Source organism: Nothobranchius furzeri, chromosome 2 (assembly GCF_043380555.1).
Source record: "Nothobranchius furzeri strain GRZ-AD chromosome 2, NfurGRZ-RIMD1, whole genome shotgun sequence".
Lineage (NCBI taxonomy): Eukaryota > Metazoa > Chordata > Actinopteri > Cyprinodontiformes > Nothobranchiidae > Nothobranchius > Nothobranchius furzeri.
The window spans coordinates 59,480,083-59,500,222 of record NC_091742.1 but is presented as its reverse complement, the minus strand read 5'-3'; the positions used below and the strand labels follow the sequence as shown (position 1 = coordinate 59,500,222).

At 44.0% G+C, this 20,140-nt stretch overlaps 1 protein-coding gene across 1 annotated transcript in view; it reads left to right on the top strand.

Moving 5' to 3' along the window:
• Positions 1-20,140, top strand: part of acin1b (apoptotic chromatin condensation inducer 1b) — a 47,589-nt gene that overhangs the window by 16,958 nt on the left and 10,491 nt on the right. Inside the window, exons 2-8 of the mRNA XM_054747699.2 lie at positions 1,360-1,425; positions 1,513-1,624; positions 1,706-1,779; positions 1,937-3,478; positions 4,454-4,536; positions 14,904-15,024; positions 19,045-19,090. Of these exons, the coding sequence (XP_054603674.2) occupies positions 1,360-1,425; positions 1,513-1,624; positions 1,706-1,779; positions 1,937-3,478; positions 4,454-4,536; positions 14,904-15,024; positions 19,045-19,090 (2,044 nt within the window). The remainder of the gene's footprint in view (positions 1-1,359; positions 1,426-1,512; positions 1,625-1,705; positions 1,780-1,936; positions 3,479-4,453; positions 4,537-14,903; positions 15,025-19,044; positions 19,091-20,140) is intronic.

Sequence of the window (20,140 nt, the reverse complement as noted above, 5' to 3'; positions counted from 1 at the left end):
GTCAACTGATCACCACCTGGTGGTGAGTTGGATCAGATGGCAGAGGAAGATGCCGCGTAGACCTGGCAGACCCAAACGCATAGTGAGGGTCTGCTGGGAACGCCTGGCAGAAGAACCTGTCAAGACGGTCTTCAACTTTCACCTCCGGCAGAGCTTTGACCACATCCCGAGAGCAGTGGGGGACATCGACTCCGAGTGGGCCTTGTTCCACTCTGCAATTGTTGAGGCGGCTGTTGCTAGCTGTGGTCACAAGGTGGCCAGTGCCAGTCGTGGTGGCAGCCCCCGTACCCGCTGGTGGACACCAGAGGTTTGAGAAGCCGTCAGGCTGTAGAAGGAGGCCTACAGGGCGTGGCTGGTCTGTGGGTGTCCGGAGGCAGCAGACAGGTACCGGATAGCCAAGCGGGGTGCAGCAGTGGCAGTTGCCGAGGCAAAATCTCGGGCATGGGAGGAGTTTGGTGAGGCCATGGAGAAAGACTATCGATTGGCTCCAAAGAGGTTCTGGCAAACTGTCCGGTGCCTCAGGAGAGGAAGGCAGCAACTCGCTCACACTGTTTACAGTGGGGATGGGGAGCTGCTGACGTCAACTGGGGCTATAGTGGGGGGGGGGTGGGGGGTGGAAGGAATACTTTGAGGAGTTCCTCAATCCCACCTACGCGCATTCCGAGGAGGAGCCAGAGCCGGGAGACCTGGGGATGGACTGTCCAATCTCTGGGGCAGAAGTTGCTGAGGTAGTCAAACAACTACACAGCGGCCGAGCCCCGGGGGCGGATGAGGTTTGTCCTGGGTATCTCAAGGCTATGGATGTTGCAGGGCTGTCGTGGTTGGCACGTCTCTGCAACATTGCGTGGCCATCGGGGGCAGTTCCTGTGGAGTGGCAGACCGGGGTGGTGGTCCCCATCTTTTAGAAGGTTGACCGGTGTGTGTGTTCCAACTATAGGGGCAGTGTTTCCCCTAGGAATTTTTCCAGCTGTGGTGGTGGTTTGGGGGGGGGGGGGGATTATGACACGTCTCACCTTTATGTTAATATTGTTTTATTAGATGCACTCCACTTTGAACTGCAACAAAAAAAACCCGACCGGAGGCAGTGACCGACGCATGCCGTTTTCAGCTCTGTCTTGTCAAATGCACCACGTACGTTCCGAAAAAAGTAACTTTAAGTATTCAACCGAAAAAGGCGAGCTGAAGAAAACCTCGGGAATACCGAAGAAACGTGAGCAACAATGAAGCAAGCACAGAGAGATCCGTTACTGTCTGTGTGTGGGCGTGGGGCGGATCAGAGTTTTGTGTGAGTTAATGTCACACTTTAAAGGTCAAATGTTCACGCTGAAGTTTATTTCTCTCCTTTTTTAATCCATGCAGGCTCTGATGCTGGAAAACCTGCAGAAATCATCCTCCTCTCACAGTGTGCTGCAGCCAAACTCTCAGGTTGGAGTTTATTTCCAGTTAAACAAAAGTTAAATTTAATATCTGGGGTAATTGTGTCATTTGTTTTCTTTTTGTACTAATGTGTAGATTGGGGAGGAGATGTGCCAGAACAGCTTCATAAAACAGTACTTGGCCAAACAGCAGGAGCTCCTCCATCAGAGGCTTGAGAGAGGGGCCCAGAGGGGAGAAGAGGCTGATGGTACATCACCCGTAGCGACACACATGGTAACTAAATGGTGTAATTTATAGTAAATAAAACAGAAAGTTTTCTTGTTGACAGAAAGTCCAGCTGGACCAGAGGAGGATGAAGACCATTCTGAAGACGAAGACAGCTCATCATACGTTACAGATAAAGTTAGTACTGGTTTATCTGGTCTATTCGCTCTGACAATCCTGTAAAATCACATTTGAACTGTAGCTGATAATCAGAATTATTAAAGTCATTTATTTTGTTCCAAATCATTAGAAATGCTGTAAAATATGTAAACGTTGTTATTTCTGTACCGGGCAGAGTCAAACGTTACCGTCCCAACCCTCGGGTGCTCCCGGTTCTACTTTCCACCACCAGGAGTCTCCTGAAGCTTCAGGAGTCAAGCTGCAGCGAGGACACAAGGAGGCCCCGGCCCCCTCTCCTCCTCGTGCGGTCGCCTACCTGTCGGTGCGAGTCCTGGGACAGCCCGGTGGCCCCCCTGCTGCATCCCGCTCCCAGGAGAAGGAGCAAACGGTTGATCCTGGATCGGCTCACTCTGCCCTTAACCTCAGTCGCTCTGTTGGGAGATCAGCAGGAAATCACGTACAGGAGGACAGCGACGACGACGATGAAGTCAACAGTGATGATAGTGATGAAGATGAGGACTGGGGGTCCAGTTCTAGCAGAGCAGGGATGCGGAAAAGAGCGCCTCCCCCATTGCCACACGCGGCTCCCAGTAACTCCTCAGCTGCAGCGAGATCCAAACGCAAGCTTCAGCCTCCGCAGCACATCCCACCCCCGCCGCAAGTGGACCCCACTCCCATGCAGCTGCGCCACCCCACGCCTCCTCCTTCACCTCCTCATAACCTCTTCCCTTTGCCAGACACTCCCAAGCAAAGTCCTCCCGACGATCAGGAGCGGGATGGGCTCCGAGATCCACAGGTGACGCCTTTCCAATCTTCCGCAAGACAGAGGAAAGATTCGGATTCAAGCTCTCGCTCCAGCAGCCCGGAACCCCCCGTCAGAGGCAGGCCAGGGCCCCTTTCTCTGCTCGTACACAAGATGGAGACAGAGGAGGCGTCTGCAGCGCCGGGCTCGTCAGGAGATTCGGCACACTCCCCTGCCGGCTGTTCCAGGGAACCTCTGCTGCGAGGATCAGAAACGAAAAGAGCACAAAAGAGCAGAGAAGACAGGAAGCATCTGATGGAGGAGAAGGAGAGGGAACTACAGCAAGAGCAGGAACGAGAGAAGAAACGCCCAGAGGAAGAAAAGAAGAAAACACAACTGGAGGAGGAGAGGAAGCAGCGCCAGGAAGAGGAAGAGGAGAGGGAGAGAAAACACCGGGAAGAGGAAAAGGAGAAGAAACATAAGGAGGAGGAGGAGAAAAATATAATACAACTAGAAGAGAAGAAAAAGGAAAGGGAGAGAAAACACCAGGAAGAGGAAAAGGAGAAGAAACGTAAGGAGGAGGAGGAGAAAAGAATACAACTAGAAGAGGAGAAGAAAAAGGAAAGGGAGAGAAAACACCAGGAAGAGGAAAAGGAGAAGAAACGTAAGGAGGAAGAGGAGAAAAAAAGAATACAACTAGAAGAGGAGAAGAAAAAGGAAAGGGAGAGAAAATGGCAGGAGGAGGAAAAAGAGAAGAAACGTAAGGAGGAAGAGAAGAGACGAGAGGAGGAACGGCTAAAGAAGGAAAAAACTCAGGAAAAAGCCAAAGAAGAGAGTACGTTGGCGGCTGAGACTCAAGACTCAGGCTCGTCTTCAGATTCTGACTCCAAATCAGACTCCTCTTCATCACCACGCTCCTCCTCTTCCTCCTCTCCTTCCTACAGGAACAAAACCCAAACGGTCAGTCAGCCTAAGGTTAGTGAAAACCCTGTTCTGGATCTCTCGCTTCCTCTCTCTGGATTCAGCAGCACCTTCACACATAAACATCCAACCAAACACTGGAGTTTAGTCTGTTTAATCTCCTTGTAGACGCGCGTACAGTACAGGCCAAAAGTGTGGACGCACCTTCTCATTCAATGTGTTGTCTTTATCTTCACGACCATTTACATTGGGAGATTCTCACTGAAGGCATCAAAACTCTGAATGAACACATGTGGAGTTTTTTACTTAACCAAAAATGGTGAAATACCTGAAAACATGTTTTATATTCTATTTTCTTCCAAATAGCCACTCTTAGCTCTGATTACTGCTTTCTACACTCTTGGTATTCTCCTGGTGAGCTTCAAGAGGTAGTCACCTGAAATGGGTTTCCAACAGTCTTGAAGGAGTTCCCAGAGGTGTTCAGCACCTGTTGGCCCCTGGTAAACGGTCATAAAAGTAAAGAAAACGCATTGAATGAGAAGGTGTGGCCAAACTCTTGGCCTGTACTGTACGTCTTGTTTTTGTGTCTTTAAAGAGCAAGTCACTCCAAATCAACATTTTTTTGCCGATAAACTATATAAATGAGTGTCTGACCATGCTGCAGACACGTGTAGTCAGTAATTCGGCACTTTAGTGCAGCTTAGTTAAAATTTAAATATTCTGCCTAAAACTGTCAGTGTTGCACCGTCGTCAGGTAAAAACTCAGCACTGCATTTGAATTTAAATCTGCCATCCCTATTGGCTAAGAGGTACACTATGACATTAGCTGGTACATTATGATGTCACAATGTCGTGAGTGTGTGTATTTGCTAGCGGCTCCACCCTCTCGGTCTGCTAGGCAACAGCATTTGTTGCATTTTTCAAACGGGAAGTGGGAGTTGAGTAAGAATCTGGTAGGGGGTGACTTGCTCTTTAAGAAAGCTTTGCTGCGATGGTGCCATTGGCTTTTATTTTTACATCATCCCACAGACGTCGGTCCAGAGACCAGAGGCAGATGATGAGAAGGAGACCGGTGTGGGTAAAGTGTCAGAGAAACCAAGCCTTTCTAAAAGGTCAGTGAGTGTTTTTAAGATACTGATGAATGAATTCTGGACACAAGCAATTTATGACTAAATAAACCACAGTTCCATTTTAAATCAAGGTTTTGGGAATAAAGAAATTATAATGAGTATGCTACTTCATCTACATTTATTTTATGACTCTGGCCAGCACACTGTTGAAGGCTTACACACAACAAAGCACAACTAAAGAAAGAGAATCATTAGTGACATTGGAATATCTGTTGCGTCATTTCCACATTAGCCCAGATTTCCTTTTCAGTGTGTCAGGACTACAAATTATGTTTCTGAATATATTCATCTTGCAAAGAATCAAAGGAGCGGGTTGCTGTCACTGCCATTGACGACAAAAGTCGTCATTTTAAATCCAACCGTTCACATTGTTTTACAGCAGGGATTCCCTAAGTGTGGAGCTGCCGCTAGGGGGTGCGCGAGGTGAAAAGTGTAATGGCTGCTGAGCTCAGAGAAGTCTGTCATATGTCACCATTAGCATAGCCAGAAACTCATTTGTGGGTGGGCCTAAGAAAAAGTAAGTGGGCCCAATAAATGCAATCGAAAACAAGTATATTTTGCGCGCGTGTGTGTATGTCCTCCGCATGTGCCCTAGCTTCATAATAACAATGCGCCAAGCTTCAGTGCTCTGGCTTGGCGCACGCCGATATGTCCCGTATTTGATCATTTTCATCGGTGTTGGAGAAATCTGAAGGTGGTGAGTCATTCTGGCAGATTGTAATTAACACCCTGTCTCATGCAGGTGTTCTGACATTGTAAACCTCACACACAGAACATTGTGGATGTAACAAAATAAATCAAGAAATGATTCCCATCTGAGCATTTTAGCATTATTATATTATTATATTAGCACATGGACTGTGGGACAGCATTCTAAACGTGTGAGGCTATAACAGCGCCCTGAAGATCTGAAGTTCAGAGTGCGTCTGTCAGAGGTCAGACGCGTTCCAGCGGAACCACGGCTCACGGGTGCACATGTGAGCACATCTGGGCTGGGCAGAAGTAATTTTACAACATTGGTTTAAATAGCGCTAATAACGAGACGCGGTGACTGGAGCTGCTCATGGAGCTGTGCCGTACACACACACACACACACACATACTGATTCAATAAGCACATGCTGCACAAACTCCGGCGCTGCGCTGTGCCGTCACACTGAAGGCAGAAATGAGCGCTGCCTCCGTGATAAAAAACTTCTAAGAGGTTTTATAACAACATTTTTCATTCAAGGTCATATTAGCTTCTATTTTGGGATGACGTATTAAAGTCGAGTCCGCTCCAGCCAGTGACTCCTCATGAACCTGACTACAACTCATGTTACTGCAGCATTTGTTATTCCAGTCCGCGTGGCAGCGGATCGCAGATTCAGCCATACCATAAAATAGCAATAAGTCGGTCTGAGGCAAAAGTGAACCTCATGGCTATAGCTTTTCCATCTTTTCCTCTACATACATTTGATTACGCACAAGTAGGTGACCAGTTCAGGTTTACGCAGAGCAGAAGGAAGGAGAGCGCTCTGGGCACAGGTTAAACGTTCCTACTTTAATAAAACCATTAAATTGCATTGTTGATGTTCTACCTGGGCACTCTAAATATTTATTTAAAATTAAATCAAAGGAAATTGTAATGGTATTGAATGTTTATTAATTACTATTTAAAAATGAAAGTGATGGGGAAAAAGGTTGATCATATTTTTTTAACAGTGTCTGTCGAGTGACTGTTTAGCTTGATGTCTGATATTATATATATATATATATATATATATATATATATATATATATATATATATTAGCGCCATGTCCTGATGTGGGGGCTAGGGGGTGCATTGACATGGTCAGGACATAGAAGGCTAATAAATAAGTTTGGGAACCGCTGTTTTACAGCATTTTTTTTACTGTGTGGGCATGAGCCCGCACCGTGAGAACAAACATCTGAGCTCTAAAGCCGATCTTCATCCGTGTACGTCACATGTCACGTGATCAGGAAGCAGAAAATCCATGTGTTAGGAGATCGTTATTGGCCGCTGCTGTAAAAAAACTGTGAGGCGCGAACCGGAAAGCTTCTGCCGATCACAATTCGACAACAGATTATGAACGAACGGATAAGAATAAGAATAAGAACAACTTTATTTATCCCGAGGGAAATTCTTGTGTCATGTACATGCTCAAAGCAGTCGGAGAGACAAAGGAACAGGTGAAATAGAAATATGATATACAATATGTTCATTAAAAAAAATGATCTACAGTAGTACCATGTAGGATAGTGCAAAACAAACAATCGCATATCTCAATAATTAAATACATGACTGCATCCTTGTGAACGCTCAAAACGTGCGGATTCTTCCTGATGTAAGAGGTGAGTCTCCTCTTTGTTTTGTTAGTTTTGGCGTCGACATCATCCTAGCACGCAACGTTATGTGACTCTTAAAAAAAAGTGAAAACGCTCAATAATTAAATACATGACTGCATCCTTGTGAACGCTCAAAACGTGCGGATTCTTCCTGATGTAAGAGGTGAGTCTCCTCTTTGTTTTGTTAGTTTTGGCGTCGACATCATCCTAGCACGCAACGTTATGTGACTCTTAAAAAAAAGTGAAAACGCTGAAAAACGCTGGCTGCGAAGGGCTTTTCTGATCAGGAAACGGCTGGCAGTGAATGAGTTAATAATTATTTCTGATTATAATCGGTCACTCAGTTTTTCATGCAGGCTGAACATGAAATAGTCTCCTACATCTATGTCCTGCATTAGCGTCTGATAGAAAATAGATGGTGAAACTCTAGGATTTGTAAGGCCGGACAGATTTACGTCACACTGTCACTTAACATTCAGGGACTCCCCTATCTTGACTCACGACAGGGAAGGCTGTTGTTAGCGTCAACTAGTAGAAGCTAACCATGAGCATTAGCAACTCCACAAGACAGTAGAATTTGCTCAGGCTTGTGTTATTTGTGGAGATAACACATCAACATTGCAAGTCAGCGGTAGAGTCGAGTCGCTGTTGACCAATCAGAGGCAAGATGTCCAAATATCAGGAAAAAAGACTCAATTTTGTTGTCTGAAGCTCAGGTCTCATGTAGCAAATTTCTAGCTTCTGAAACAACTGCACCGGAGCTTTGTTTCCTCCTCGAGTACAACAGTATTCATTCCTGCTAGAGACCACTGCACATTTATGTATTAAACAAGTGGACTGCATCTTTAAAAACAATTTGTTTTGACCTACAACAGAATTTTGGGGGGGCTAAAACTATTGAAAAAACATGGGTTTGCATGGGGAATCTTCAGCCGGCATTTATGAATAATTTTTGTGTTCCTTATTACTTTTTCATTGTTTGCTATTAAATGTTAAAAAGGTTTGTGTAGCATATTTGTAAATGACTTATTTGTTTCAAATTTATTTATTTTGTGTTGAATAAGTTCACAAACTGTTCAGATGTTTATTTAACTACAGCACCATCAATGGAATATTATTATTTTATTATTATTCATCCTGAGCACAGCTGTTTCACTCACTGAAAGATCTGAACATTTGCTTGGTTTACAGAACAAACTAACATTGGTGCTATTAGTTAAAATGTGTACATTACTGCTTATTCATAAACATTCTTCCCTGCATGGACTTTTCTATAGAATACATAATCAAGGTGGAACATAGTGTTTATCATTTTGCCAGTAATATTTCATTTAGGTAAAATCAAAGGAGCAGCTGGTTGTTATTAATTCATTCACTGCCAACGACGACTAAAGTCGTCATTTGCATTTTTTTTTTTTTTTTACTGTGTGGGCGTCGGACGAGCCCCCGCACCGTGAGAACAAACATCCCAGCTCTAAAGCCGATCTTCATCCGCATATGTCACACGCGTCACACGTCACGTGATCAGGAAGCAGAAATCCATGTGTTAGGAGATCGTTTTGGGCCGCTGCTGTAAAAAAAAAAAGTGAGGAGCGAACCAGAAAAGCTTCTGCCGATCACAATTCAACAACGGATTATGAAAGAACGGATAACGCTCGAAACGCGCTGATTCTTCCTGATATAAGAGGTAAGTCTCCTCTTTGTTTTGGCGTCGACATCATCCTGGCGCGCAACATTCTGCGACTCTTTAAAAAACAGTTAAAACGTGAGAAACGCTGGCAGCGAATGAGTTCATAGATTTTATGGTTTTTGTTTTCTAATTAAATGTGTTTTCATCTCTTGACTCTTCCACATGTCAATAAGATGGACTGAACAAAAATCTGTGCTCTTCTCTCATAAATGTGTTCTTCAGAGGAAATGGCATACAGGTTTTCAAATTTGGATTAAACATGGGCGCTGAAAAGATGTATTCAATTATGACAAGTGTTTACATTCGTCACACGTTCAATTTGAATCTAGTGTTTTTACAGAAAACTAATAATTTAATACAATTATTTGTGTCAATGTAAACACGACTAGTGATCATAATTCTTCTCCTATTTTCGAATGTATAACCAATAAACCTCATTTACGTTGGCCGCATTTCAGTAAAAATAAGTAAATCATCAATGAACGAATCATTACAGAGTCATAAAAGAATGGCCATTTGAAAAGAGGAAGAATCTATTTTATGCTGCTGTATAATTAATCTACTGCCTTTATTAGATTTTTGCTGCCATTTACAAAAATAGCTTTATATTTTCCTCATTATTCTATTTCTCATAATTCGATGTGAGCTATGCCACGGTCTGACTGCCGTCCAACCCCAAGCTCTTATTTTGAAAATCTCCGACCGGAAAGTGATTACACATTCTGCTAGATTTGTCCGCGCTAGCCAACATGGCCGTCATGCATGCATTGCATCCCTGATACCGACGCAGTATAGACGGCTAGAAAGAAATAGAAACAATTGCGACGGTTTCAAGTTTTACGTTTCCAATTTCGACCCGAACCGGAGCTAAATATCCGTTAGCCGCGGAGGGTCGGTCGTTACTCTCGGGGGTGCTCTTTGAAGGCCGGTCACAATGCTGTCCGAAGGCAACAAAAACGGGTAAGCCAAGGAGCGAGTCGAGGTTGCTGGTTGTACTCCCACAGCGCTCATACAGAAATCAAAGGCGTTTCTTCCCTCCTGTGCCAGCAGTCTGCTGCTGCTGCTGCTGCCTGGCTCAGTGATCGTGTCATCGGCTCGCACCGGCCTGCCTGTAAGCGTGTTACATGTTCGCCCATGTGAGAGGGACCGGGGGTGGGGACGGCGGTGGAAGCCTTTTGTTGGCTGAAGGAGCAGGGACGGTTCAGATGGGGGAAGGGGATCTCCTTTTTCTTTGATCAATGCCTGAAAGTAGCTGCTTATCGAAGCACACTTATGAATAAGTTATGGTTTCAGATGTGAAGAGGGAAAGCTTATGCACACTGGATTCTCAGCTGTCTTTATTACATAAGCTCATTTTGGTTTTGCTCTTTACATTTTTGAGGCTTGTTACCTGGCTGTTAATGATCTCATTGTTGCCATGGGAGATCATTAAAGCAGCCATCTGCTAGTCTTCCCTTATGGTGTGATATAATTCTCCAGATGGCACCAGCATTCATGCCCACCTCCCGTGGGACGTGACTCTATGTCTGATTTGATGGGTGACATATGATTTGGGGCAAATTTGCAGGTCTCTTGTGTCTACTTTAAATCCAGTAGAACCCAGCCACACACACTAACACACACATTTTACAGCTTGTCAGTTACGGATTTTGCTTCCTCATTACTGTCTAGTCATATGAACACAGAGCTGATCGCTTGTGCCTTTATTTCTTCAAAGCTGTAGCTTGAAAAGGAAAAGTCAAAGGAGACCGGTTTGGCTGATCGTGTCTCTTTGATCATTTCATCCTGTTGCTTTTATCTAATCATACCAGGTTGAAGTTCCAGTTACATCTGCCTCCTTTTATTACAAATACAGGTGTGCATGTGGCTCTCGCCCCAAGCTACACTTTATTTTAAGATTCTGACATCCAATAATGAGGAGAAAGGAGCAGAAACGGGTTAAAAAAAGCTGTCCTTTAGCTGAAACTCTAACCAGTGACTGGTCTTTTGTTAGAGGCTGAACAGGCTCTCCCGGGGCACCAGTTCATTACTAGAGACTAAAATTTCAGGTCCTCTTCTTGAAAGAAACTTTGCCAGCAGCCATCTTAAGTAACACGTGGAAAGGGAAAAGAAATCTAGCTGATCAGGGCAGGTGAGACTGTGAGTAATTCCTGTTGGTTTAGAGAAAAATGCATCCAGATTTTATTCCTACCAAATATCTCTTGGTTTGAAGCTTTTAAAAGGAGAAATGAGTACAGAGAAGATAATGGAGGATGTGGTTCTCCCACCTACAGCTGCTGCCTCTCTGCTTGTGTTATATGAAAGCAGAGGCTTTTGATGATGCTGGCAGGGTTCCTTAAGTGTTGGCTAAAAATAAAATATCGCTTTTTTTCCTCAACTCACCATTCTAGATTAAAAACAATTGAATTAAAGGGGATAGGGAGAATGTTCTGACTCGTAGGATGGATCGGATGAAGACCACACATGTGGTCATGTGCATGTTTACGTCCAAATGTACAAGTTAGATTGTGACCCTGGGTGTCAGCTAGCTGGTGAGGTATTTATAGCAGCAGTGGCCCAGATCACCTTCCTCTGACTTCCTGTGTTCTTCTCTGTCTTGACCTACTCATTTTGTCTGCTGCAACACAAACCGCCACACTGCCCATTCTCAAGCTGAGGCTTTGACTGGATTTTTTCCAGTTAGTGGCGGCCGGCTGGTAATGGTTTTTTTGGAACGTCGACTCGGGGAAACAACTTTCTAACTTTTGAACTGAATAAAGGTGGAAAAAGTAAGAATTTTACATTGAAATAATCACAAAAGTCTAATGTCTCAGTCCTGTTGGAAGGAAGGTTACATTGAAACTGATCTTTTTTTCTCAGAGTTTAGGCTGAGATTTAACTGGTTTAAGGGTACCCATTACAGACCCAAATACCCAACCAATATCTTGCAAATACTGACAGCAAGAGTTATATGGTGCATTTATAATATAAAATAAATAAACATCAATGTTTTGGTGACATTCACAGAATGTTGCATAAGTCCTCTCCAGCAGTGCTGTAGGAATGTGGCAGCGTGGCGCTCTGACAGATGAATTAATATTTATCGGCATGAGGAACTTATTTCTATTTCTAACTTATTTGTCAACCTTTCATTTAGAGGTCCCATCAGTTAATGTAATTATTGTTCCACAGGCACACCAATCTCAACCCAGTCTCACAGCAGAGTAGGGCTGCCTCAAACTACTTTTTTATTAGTTGACTAGTCGCCATTTTGGTGACAAATAGTCGCGACTAATCATGTCATTCATAAAAGTATAGCTTATTGCACCAGGAGGCTCTAATATAGCCATCATTAGCTTCTAGTTCTATGTGTGATCAGTTACGTGCCATCTAATAATAAAGACAAGATAATAGCTTATCAAACTGCTTTTAATGAATTTCGTTGCAACATGTTAATACAAATGCTACAATGTCAAACCGATCAGATGTATGCAACTAAAATACAAAAGATACGCCTCTGTAGCACGGCTGGTCCACACGTCAGGGTCAGGGAACCAGTCACAGCTCTGAGGGCCTGCTTTACCTTAAAGATAAAATATATTAGTTAGTTCATTTGTCAATATATTATTAATTCATAAAGCAGGCTGATTAACACAGAAAATAATGTATTATGCTTTAACTTATTAGGTTATTAATTGCTCAGTCAGCAATTATCATAAAATGCATAAAATTCAAATTTTTATTTGTATCCAGCTTTTCCAACTAGAAAGATAAAATATTGCAATCAAAATAAACTATTTTTATTGAACACATTTTGCATATAATCTGTGCAGTTAACCATCTTTATGATTTAACATCCAACGTTATTGCGTTGGTTATCTCGACCCACCGCTTGCTTTTTTAAAAAAATACAGTCCCTTTAGCGAACGCGTCTTTAATGGACGTCTGACTCTGACTGCTACTAGCCGTTTTAGCCTTGGAGGTGGAGGGTGCAGATCAAAGCTCGAGACATTCTTGGCATTCCAAGACGTACGTACGTACGTACACACACACACACACACAGATACACGTGCATGCTCGCGCACATACGTACGTACACAGATACACACCTTTTTAAAGGTCGTCTCATATTTCCTTTCCATCAATGTGGTGAAATGTGATCGGCCTGGTAGATACTTCTCATAGTATTCTTGGTTGAACATCTCGATCATATCTTTAAAACCTTGATGGCCAACCATGGAAAGGAGTCTCATGTCCGTTACCAGCATGTTCAAAATGGCCTCGGTCAGGGCATTGGCTTGTTGCGGTGCGCACTTGGTTGGCCTTGTGAGAAACTCGTCCATTGTAGAAGACCGCTTTCTTTTAGCGCTGTAACGTAGAAGGTAGGGATGTGTATTGGTGAAATTCTGGCGATACGATACTTATCACGATACACGGGAGACGATACGATATATCACAATATATTGCGATACATTCAGTCGGACGATATTAGCGATTTTTTTTTGACTAAAATTATTGTAGAAAATTCAATAAAGGGTCCAAACTGATAATTAACATGATTAACATGAGGTATCTGAACCATAATAGAAGGATTTACATTTCAATGGTGGAAACAAACTCCATTGCACACTACTGCTGACTAGCGGACAGTATTTGATTTGCACCAAAAGAAAAGAAAATTCACAAATGTTTGCACGTAAATTCTTCCAAAAAATCGATACACAGCTTTTGAACATCGACGTAATATCGCAGGAAAAAATATCGCGATATATTGCTATATCGATATTTTCTTACATTACTAGTAGCAGGATAAAAAAATCATTAGTGTTTGTAACATTAGAGCTAACACGTGACATATACATACGTGTTTAACGTATAATCACCATCACTGCTGTTGTTGCTACACAAATGATGCTAGCAGCTAAAAGGTACACTTACAGAAGCCACTCTTCGTTCTTCGCCGTCATGTGCTTCCTTTTAAGATCCTCGTGCATCGCCGATGTAGTCCCCTTGAAACAAGGATTTCACCGTATAGAGTTTGCGCTCTACTTGCTTCTCAGTTGTTTTCATAAAATGCTCCCAAACCTTTGAGCTCCGTTGACGATTTGCCATGATGTGTTGTTTCTCTGGTGATTCTGCGTGAACGCTGAGCTGGAGTGGCACTACAGCGCCTGTGCCTCCACTTAAATAAGCAGTGGGGCAGGAAGCCAACGTGCCGAACGTGCAGCAGCAGGCGAGATTTTAAAAATGCTCACACAATAAATAACGCGTCGACTATTAAATTAGTCGTCAACTTTTTTTTTGTCGACGTCGTCTTTAAGCGTCCACTAGTCGTGGCAGCCCTAAATTAGAGGCAAGCTGTGTGTGTGTGTGTGTGTGTGTGTGTGTGTGTGTGTGTTTAGCATGCCGCACGCACATTTTGCCATTTTTAGCAGCTCAGGAGCCTGTCAGTATGTTGTGTGTTACTCACTCTGGCTAATCCAAGAGGAAGCCGGCTCTACATCCTACTGTCCGGAGCGCAGGCTGTTTTGCTAACCTGCAGGGCATGTCGACGACAGTAAGTTATTCAGAAAGTAGCAACGGGTTATCAGAGATGGTTCTAGGTTGATCGCTAGGTACTTATAGGATTTAAAAAGTCAAGAATGGGGTCTGAAAAGCTGTCAGAAATGGCAACAAAGTCGCTAAGTTGGCAACAATGTGGGAGGAGCGCTTGATTTGCAACTTGGAGCAGCGCAAAAGGGAGGAGCAAATAATCAGCTTGTTTTGTTTTTATAATGGTTGAAAACTGAGCAGCCCTACGTTGAGCTAATAATGTTAACAGTGAATTTAAAACAAATGGTTCACGATAAATATTACTCAGGCTACTTTTTCAATTACCAACAACTCGATATTACAGTTGAACATATTCAACTGGTCCTCTAAAGTCTTTTGGTGTGGATCTGTAACTGGCTAGAGTTGCTCAGAGCTGACTTGTTTGTTTTGATATGTGGATTGCAGTACCCACATTTCACCACAAGATGTCGGTCTTACTTGGTGCATCTTTAATTTCTGGGTCTAAAATGTTTAGTTTAGCAGTCACTAATGATTTTGGAACAAAACAATGGGGGAAAAATAGTTATTGTACTACATTAAATCAAAAGGTGACAGGGAAAACCAAAGTTACTTTCCTGGTGGTGTGTGTCACAACAGTCACACCCATCTAGTGTTTAGCAGGTGTCATGGCTTGCCTAAAAGGGGCAAACTGTTCCTGTCAACACCGCTGCTGTGGTAAGTTTATTGTTGTGAACACATCACCGAGGTGGTTTGTCACCAGTTTGGTTTAATTCTTCAGGGAGGTTTCGGAGCCCAGCACAGCAGCTGTTACAGAGGTGGAACCAGACTCGGAGAGCTCCATGGCCCAGCAGCCAGCATCTGGGTCAGAGCCGGAGAGCAGCGAGAGCCGTCCAGAGGAGGTAAGGTCACTGAGAGGGTGTACGTCCCTGGGTCTTGACTCTGTCTCCCACTAACCTGCATCCTCAGCATGTCCAAGTAGCAGTGGTAGTCACTCAAATCCAACACTACTCCTAAAGAGTTAGGAAACAAAAACCCCTAAGACACTTTTTAGGGCTGCACAATGTTAGGAGAACCTGCGATGCACCTTAATGCCGGGGACACACCGACCGCCAAAGCGCAGCGAAAAGGAGACCGCCTTCATTCGGCACCCTTTTTATCCTGTACTATAGACCACATGGGCCGCCGCGCGCCGGCGCTCCAGCCCGCGCCGTGCAGCGATCGTTTTGGCGTCTGCTCTATTTTTTTCGTGAGCCGCAGGTGAATCGCGTCAATTCTGGCAGGAAGTCAAACCTAGACATAAGAGGCAGGCCGGTAAATTTAACAAAATAAAGCATTTCAAAATACAATTCCGCGATAGTCAAATGTGTTCGTAAACAGACATTGCATAAAAACCACACACACACACAGAGCAAACGTGTGTGTGTGTGTGTGTGTGTGACCACGTGAAGAGGGTGTGTTTTTGAGTGTCTTTCAACCGGAGCAAACAGGACAGAGAGGCAGAAAGTCGTAGGCCAGCTTTTAACAACTGGTTCACACCATAGGTTCACACACACGCGTACAAACACACACACACACACAGCGAGGGGGAGGGGGGTGTCGAACAAACGAGCAGAGAAAAGGCAAAGAGGAAATGGAGGACACCAAGTGGTTAAAAGAAAAACTACGAGGTGCGCCTCGGCCGGAGCGGAGAAACAAGCGTCTGATCCAAACTGAGAAGCAGCGGCCGAATTTCGTGAGCGCTTCGCCACCCGGCACTTCGGCGGCTGGTGTGTCGCCGGCTTAATGGTGATTAATGTTGTGATGGCAGAACTGGCAATAAAGAAAGAAATACTGTCATCTGCAATGTTTGTCTTTTACCTCTGTATGGATACTTCAGCCGCACCACTGCATCTTCTATCATTAGTGTTATTACAGTAACAAAATGAAATCATGCAAGCGGAGGCTAGCCTTCTGGAGCCCTGTATAGAGATCTTTATGGTTGCGTTGGAGGTGAATACGGAGATTTGTTGTTGACAAAATGCTTTTTGTGTAGCAAATATTTGAGCTGACCATTCATAGCAATTTTTCTCTACTTTGCGATGTGCCTATTGCGCATGCTGATATCACAATGATGATACATTTGCGACGCATTGTGCAGCCCTAACAGCTTTTTAGATGATGTTCATTTTAAACCGTTTTTTGCATCATTTATTTTTACGTAATTGAGACTATGGGCTGATTCTTGTAATGGGAGTTAAATGAGCTGAGTTGGAACTGAGTGACGGGGTTTCTGGGAATGAACTGGTCTCTCCCATCTGCTTCTTTTAATGCAATTTAAATCTCATAACAAGCTCTTTGATGTAGCTCATCTTGCACACACACACACACACACCAACACAACCACACACACACACATACACACAGACTTGTTGTCTGGGCTGTGCAGAGGGTTTATTTATGTTGTTGGAATGAAAGTAGAGCCAGTGATAATGTGTTAAACTGGACATCCATTCTGCAGAGTGCATGCTTACATCTGTGTGTGTGTGTGTGTGTGTGTGTGTGTGTGTGTGTGTGTGTGTGTGTGTGTGTGTGTGTGTGTGTGTGTGTGTGTGTGTGTGTGTGTGTGTGTGTGTGTGTGTGTGTGTGTGTGTGTGTGTGTGTGTGTGTGTGTGTGTGTGTGTGTACAGGTGCATCAGTGCTTGTATCTCCTTTATTTTAGTGTTTTGTCTTTGCTTTCTTGTTATTTACCCTTCCTGCAGCACTCTCTCTCTCTTCTATTTGTCTTCTTTCTGTCCATTTTTTTGCCTCTTGTATCCCATCATGAACGCTCCTCTCTCACTATATATTTATGGTGTGATTGTTGTTTAAAACCCCATTGATTGCTTTGTTATGAAGGTGCCCATGCCTCTTCCATTGCCCCTATTGGTACCTGCTGCATACTACTACCAACACCACCACCAACACCTCTTCCACTCCTACTCCTTCTACAACTCCCGCCCCGCTCAGACAAAGTGCGTCGCTGGTACCTGAGTTAGGCCCAGAGTCTGCAGCCCCGCGGCGCTGAGTAAAAGCCGAGCCCGAAGCCTGCAGGGGCTCCTGTTTTTGTCCTCCATTGACACGCTGAGCCAGCAGGAACTGGATGCCTGCATCAGGGCTTTGCCGACAGCAGCAGCCATGGTAACTGCAGCAGTTCACAGTTGTCATGACAACCCGGCCACAGGGGTTGGACCGTGCTGCACCACGTGGCTCCTCCTCTCTCTACCTCTCCTAGCCACCATCTTGAGGAGATTAAAAAGTGTCTTCTTCTGAAAACTAGTCAGTCACTCAGCAGAGAGTTGAACAGCCTTCCACACCTTTTTGGATTTAATCCCACGCTGCCCTCTACCTGTGCAGTGGAGTATTGACTTTGGACTGAGACCTGCTGCTGCACCTCACACCTCGAGGATTAATTCCACCGTTTGGGGGGTTTTAACCTCTAGAAAACGCCACAGCTTGTTTCCTAAAACTGATGGACAATTTTTATGAACTTTTTTTTTCTTCCTGAGTTTGTAAGGCTGACTATCACTCTTCCCTAAGTTGGCTGGCTGTTTTTAAAGGACTCGCACCTGTAAAGGTGTTGTCATGAATGAGACTTTCCTGATTCCATCTCCAGTTTCAGTCTGCATAGAAAAAGATTTTTACACTCCAACTGTGACATCGAACATCGTTTGACCCCAAAGCCTCAGACACTCTACAGGCTCAAAGGCAACGCTGCAAACCCAACAAACTGCCTCTCGTTTGCTCCTGGCAGCTTCTGTTTCCATGGCGACACCAGTTTGGACCTACATCCTGTAATCATTTCCTGAGTCCAGAGTCATCCAACACTACAAGTTGTGACTTTACAAAGACTGTAACTGAATTTTTCATCACCGAGAGACTGAAATAGAAGAAGTTTGATAAAGAAAAAATAAGTTTTCCAACGTGGAGACGTCAGAGATGGCCAGCTGGTCAGATGCTGTTGTGGAGAGCATAGGCAAGTGTAAACAACAAGTGTGTGTGTCGTCAAGCTTCAGACGTTGTCTTCTCTTCACTCAGCAGAGGTACAACACACATCATCAGAGACTCGAGCGCACCCCTGTACCTCCCATCCATCAGAAACCTCTGCTTCCCAAAGACTGAGACACGACCAAAGAAAATTCCTCCTCAGACCCGATCGAGACAAAAAGTCCCGTCCTCAATCCGAGCCCCGCCCTCACTCCTCCGACTCCTCTGATTGGATCCTTGTTGCCTAGATACAGTACACACTGTCGTGCGGGTGGGCCATAGCTGAGTAAGGAATCAGGTCTTAAATGGTACCAGGAAATGACTTGTCATTATTCCTCTACTTATTAAAAAAAAAAGCAATTATTAGAATATTTTTTAAGAGAAGGAAATGTTTAATTTAGTTTTGACATGACTGACTAAAGCAGCTTAGACTTGTTTATATATTTAATCACATATTGTGGATATAGTGATTTTTCTTTAGTGTAAACAATCTGAATGAGTTTATATCCCGACTGACCGCCTTTAACATTCAGTTTTCCACCTTTGTCCAACAGTCGTCCCTTTTGATCTCTTTGTGCTTAGTCTACTTTTATTAGTCCGATGGCGGTAAACGCCGTCTTTCTCTAAAACTGTTAGAATGCAAACACATCCAGGTTTGCCGCTGACACACTAGTGTAGTTGGCTTTAGATCCAGCCGAAGCAGATGTGTCGGAGCCTCTTGAGCAGAGGTGGAGCACTAGAATGTGTTGAGTCTGCATCGAGTGGTTCAGACAACCGGTCTCCCGGCCCCCCCTCCACGTTTTGCCGTCTCACCTCCTCCTGTGTGTGCTGCCTGTTTGGGTCTGGACTCCTGGTTCTCACCTGGCCCCGCACCCCTGGGGTTTCTGTATGTTCTTTCTGTCTCCCTCTGTTTCCAGAGCACCACTCCTAAGGCTTTTGCCGCTCGCAAGATCTCTTTAACCAGTAAGTACCAAACTTTTTATCGTCTCCTGGAGCTCCAGGAAGATTTAAAAAAAAAGAACCAAAAGATGCGTCTGGGGTTTATTTTTAGAGGTTTTACGTTTGGCACCCATCCTGTAGCTTGCCCATTAAACTTAAGTTGTTGCTGATTGACTTTTTTTATGGTTTGGAAGAGGGGAAATAATTAAATTCAGCACTTGGCTTGTGTGTCATTGATCTGGGACAGGGTCCGAAATAAAATTTTTTACTCACCGGCCAAGTTGGCTGGTAGATAATGAAAATCTACCGGCCAAGCATATTTTTTACCGGCCAAAATTCTAAATGATTTAGATCTACCTAAAGCATGTTATTCTATATTATGTTGATTCCAAACAGAGTGACAAAATAATTAAAACATCAATTAATAAGAAAAACAACTCTTTTGTCACTTTTACTATTTATTTATTTATTTTTAGAGATGTTTTTATGAACTCTTTCATTGAAATCTAGTCAGACTCCTTGTTTTCTCTGTCCATGAAGTCTGGCCTCCTGCTTCTGACACCGTCTTTGTGCCAAAGCATTACAGCCTCATTTGGGTCACAGTCCTTGATCTCTGGAGAACACAGCTGCACCATGAGAATATCTGAAAGTGTGTCAGGGCTAGGGTTGTCACGGTAACCGGTGTAGCAGTAAACCCCGGTAAAAAAGTTGACAATAAATAATAACAGTCTTGTTTAAAATATATATATATATATTATCTCGGTGGATTACCGTGGCTGCGGTGTAGGCGTGGTGACCCTTACCAGCCACCGTATCATCTGCTGGAAGTTGCCGGCGGCACATGCACACTTTGTTGTTTACGACCAAAACTTTCTTTAAGCTAAAGCTGAAATAATGGCAGGAGGAGACGACAGCACTCAGGACATTTATTATCCCTCAAAGAGGACAAAGTCGGAAGTATGGGCATTTTTTGGATATTTGAAGAATGCCGAGGGACAGTTGTCTGTGAAAGGCAGCAACGCTACGTGGCCATCATAATGTAGCCAGTGTCTCACGACTCCGCCGTCTCCAGTT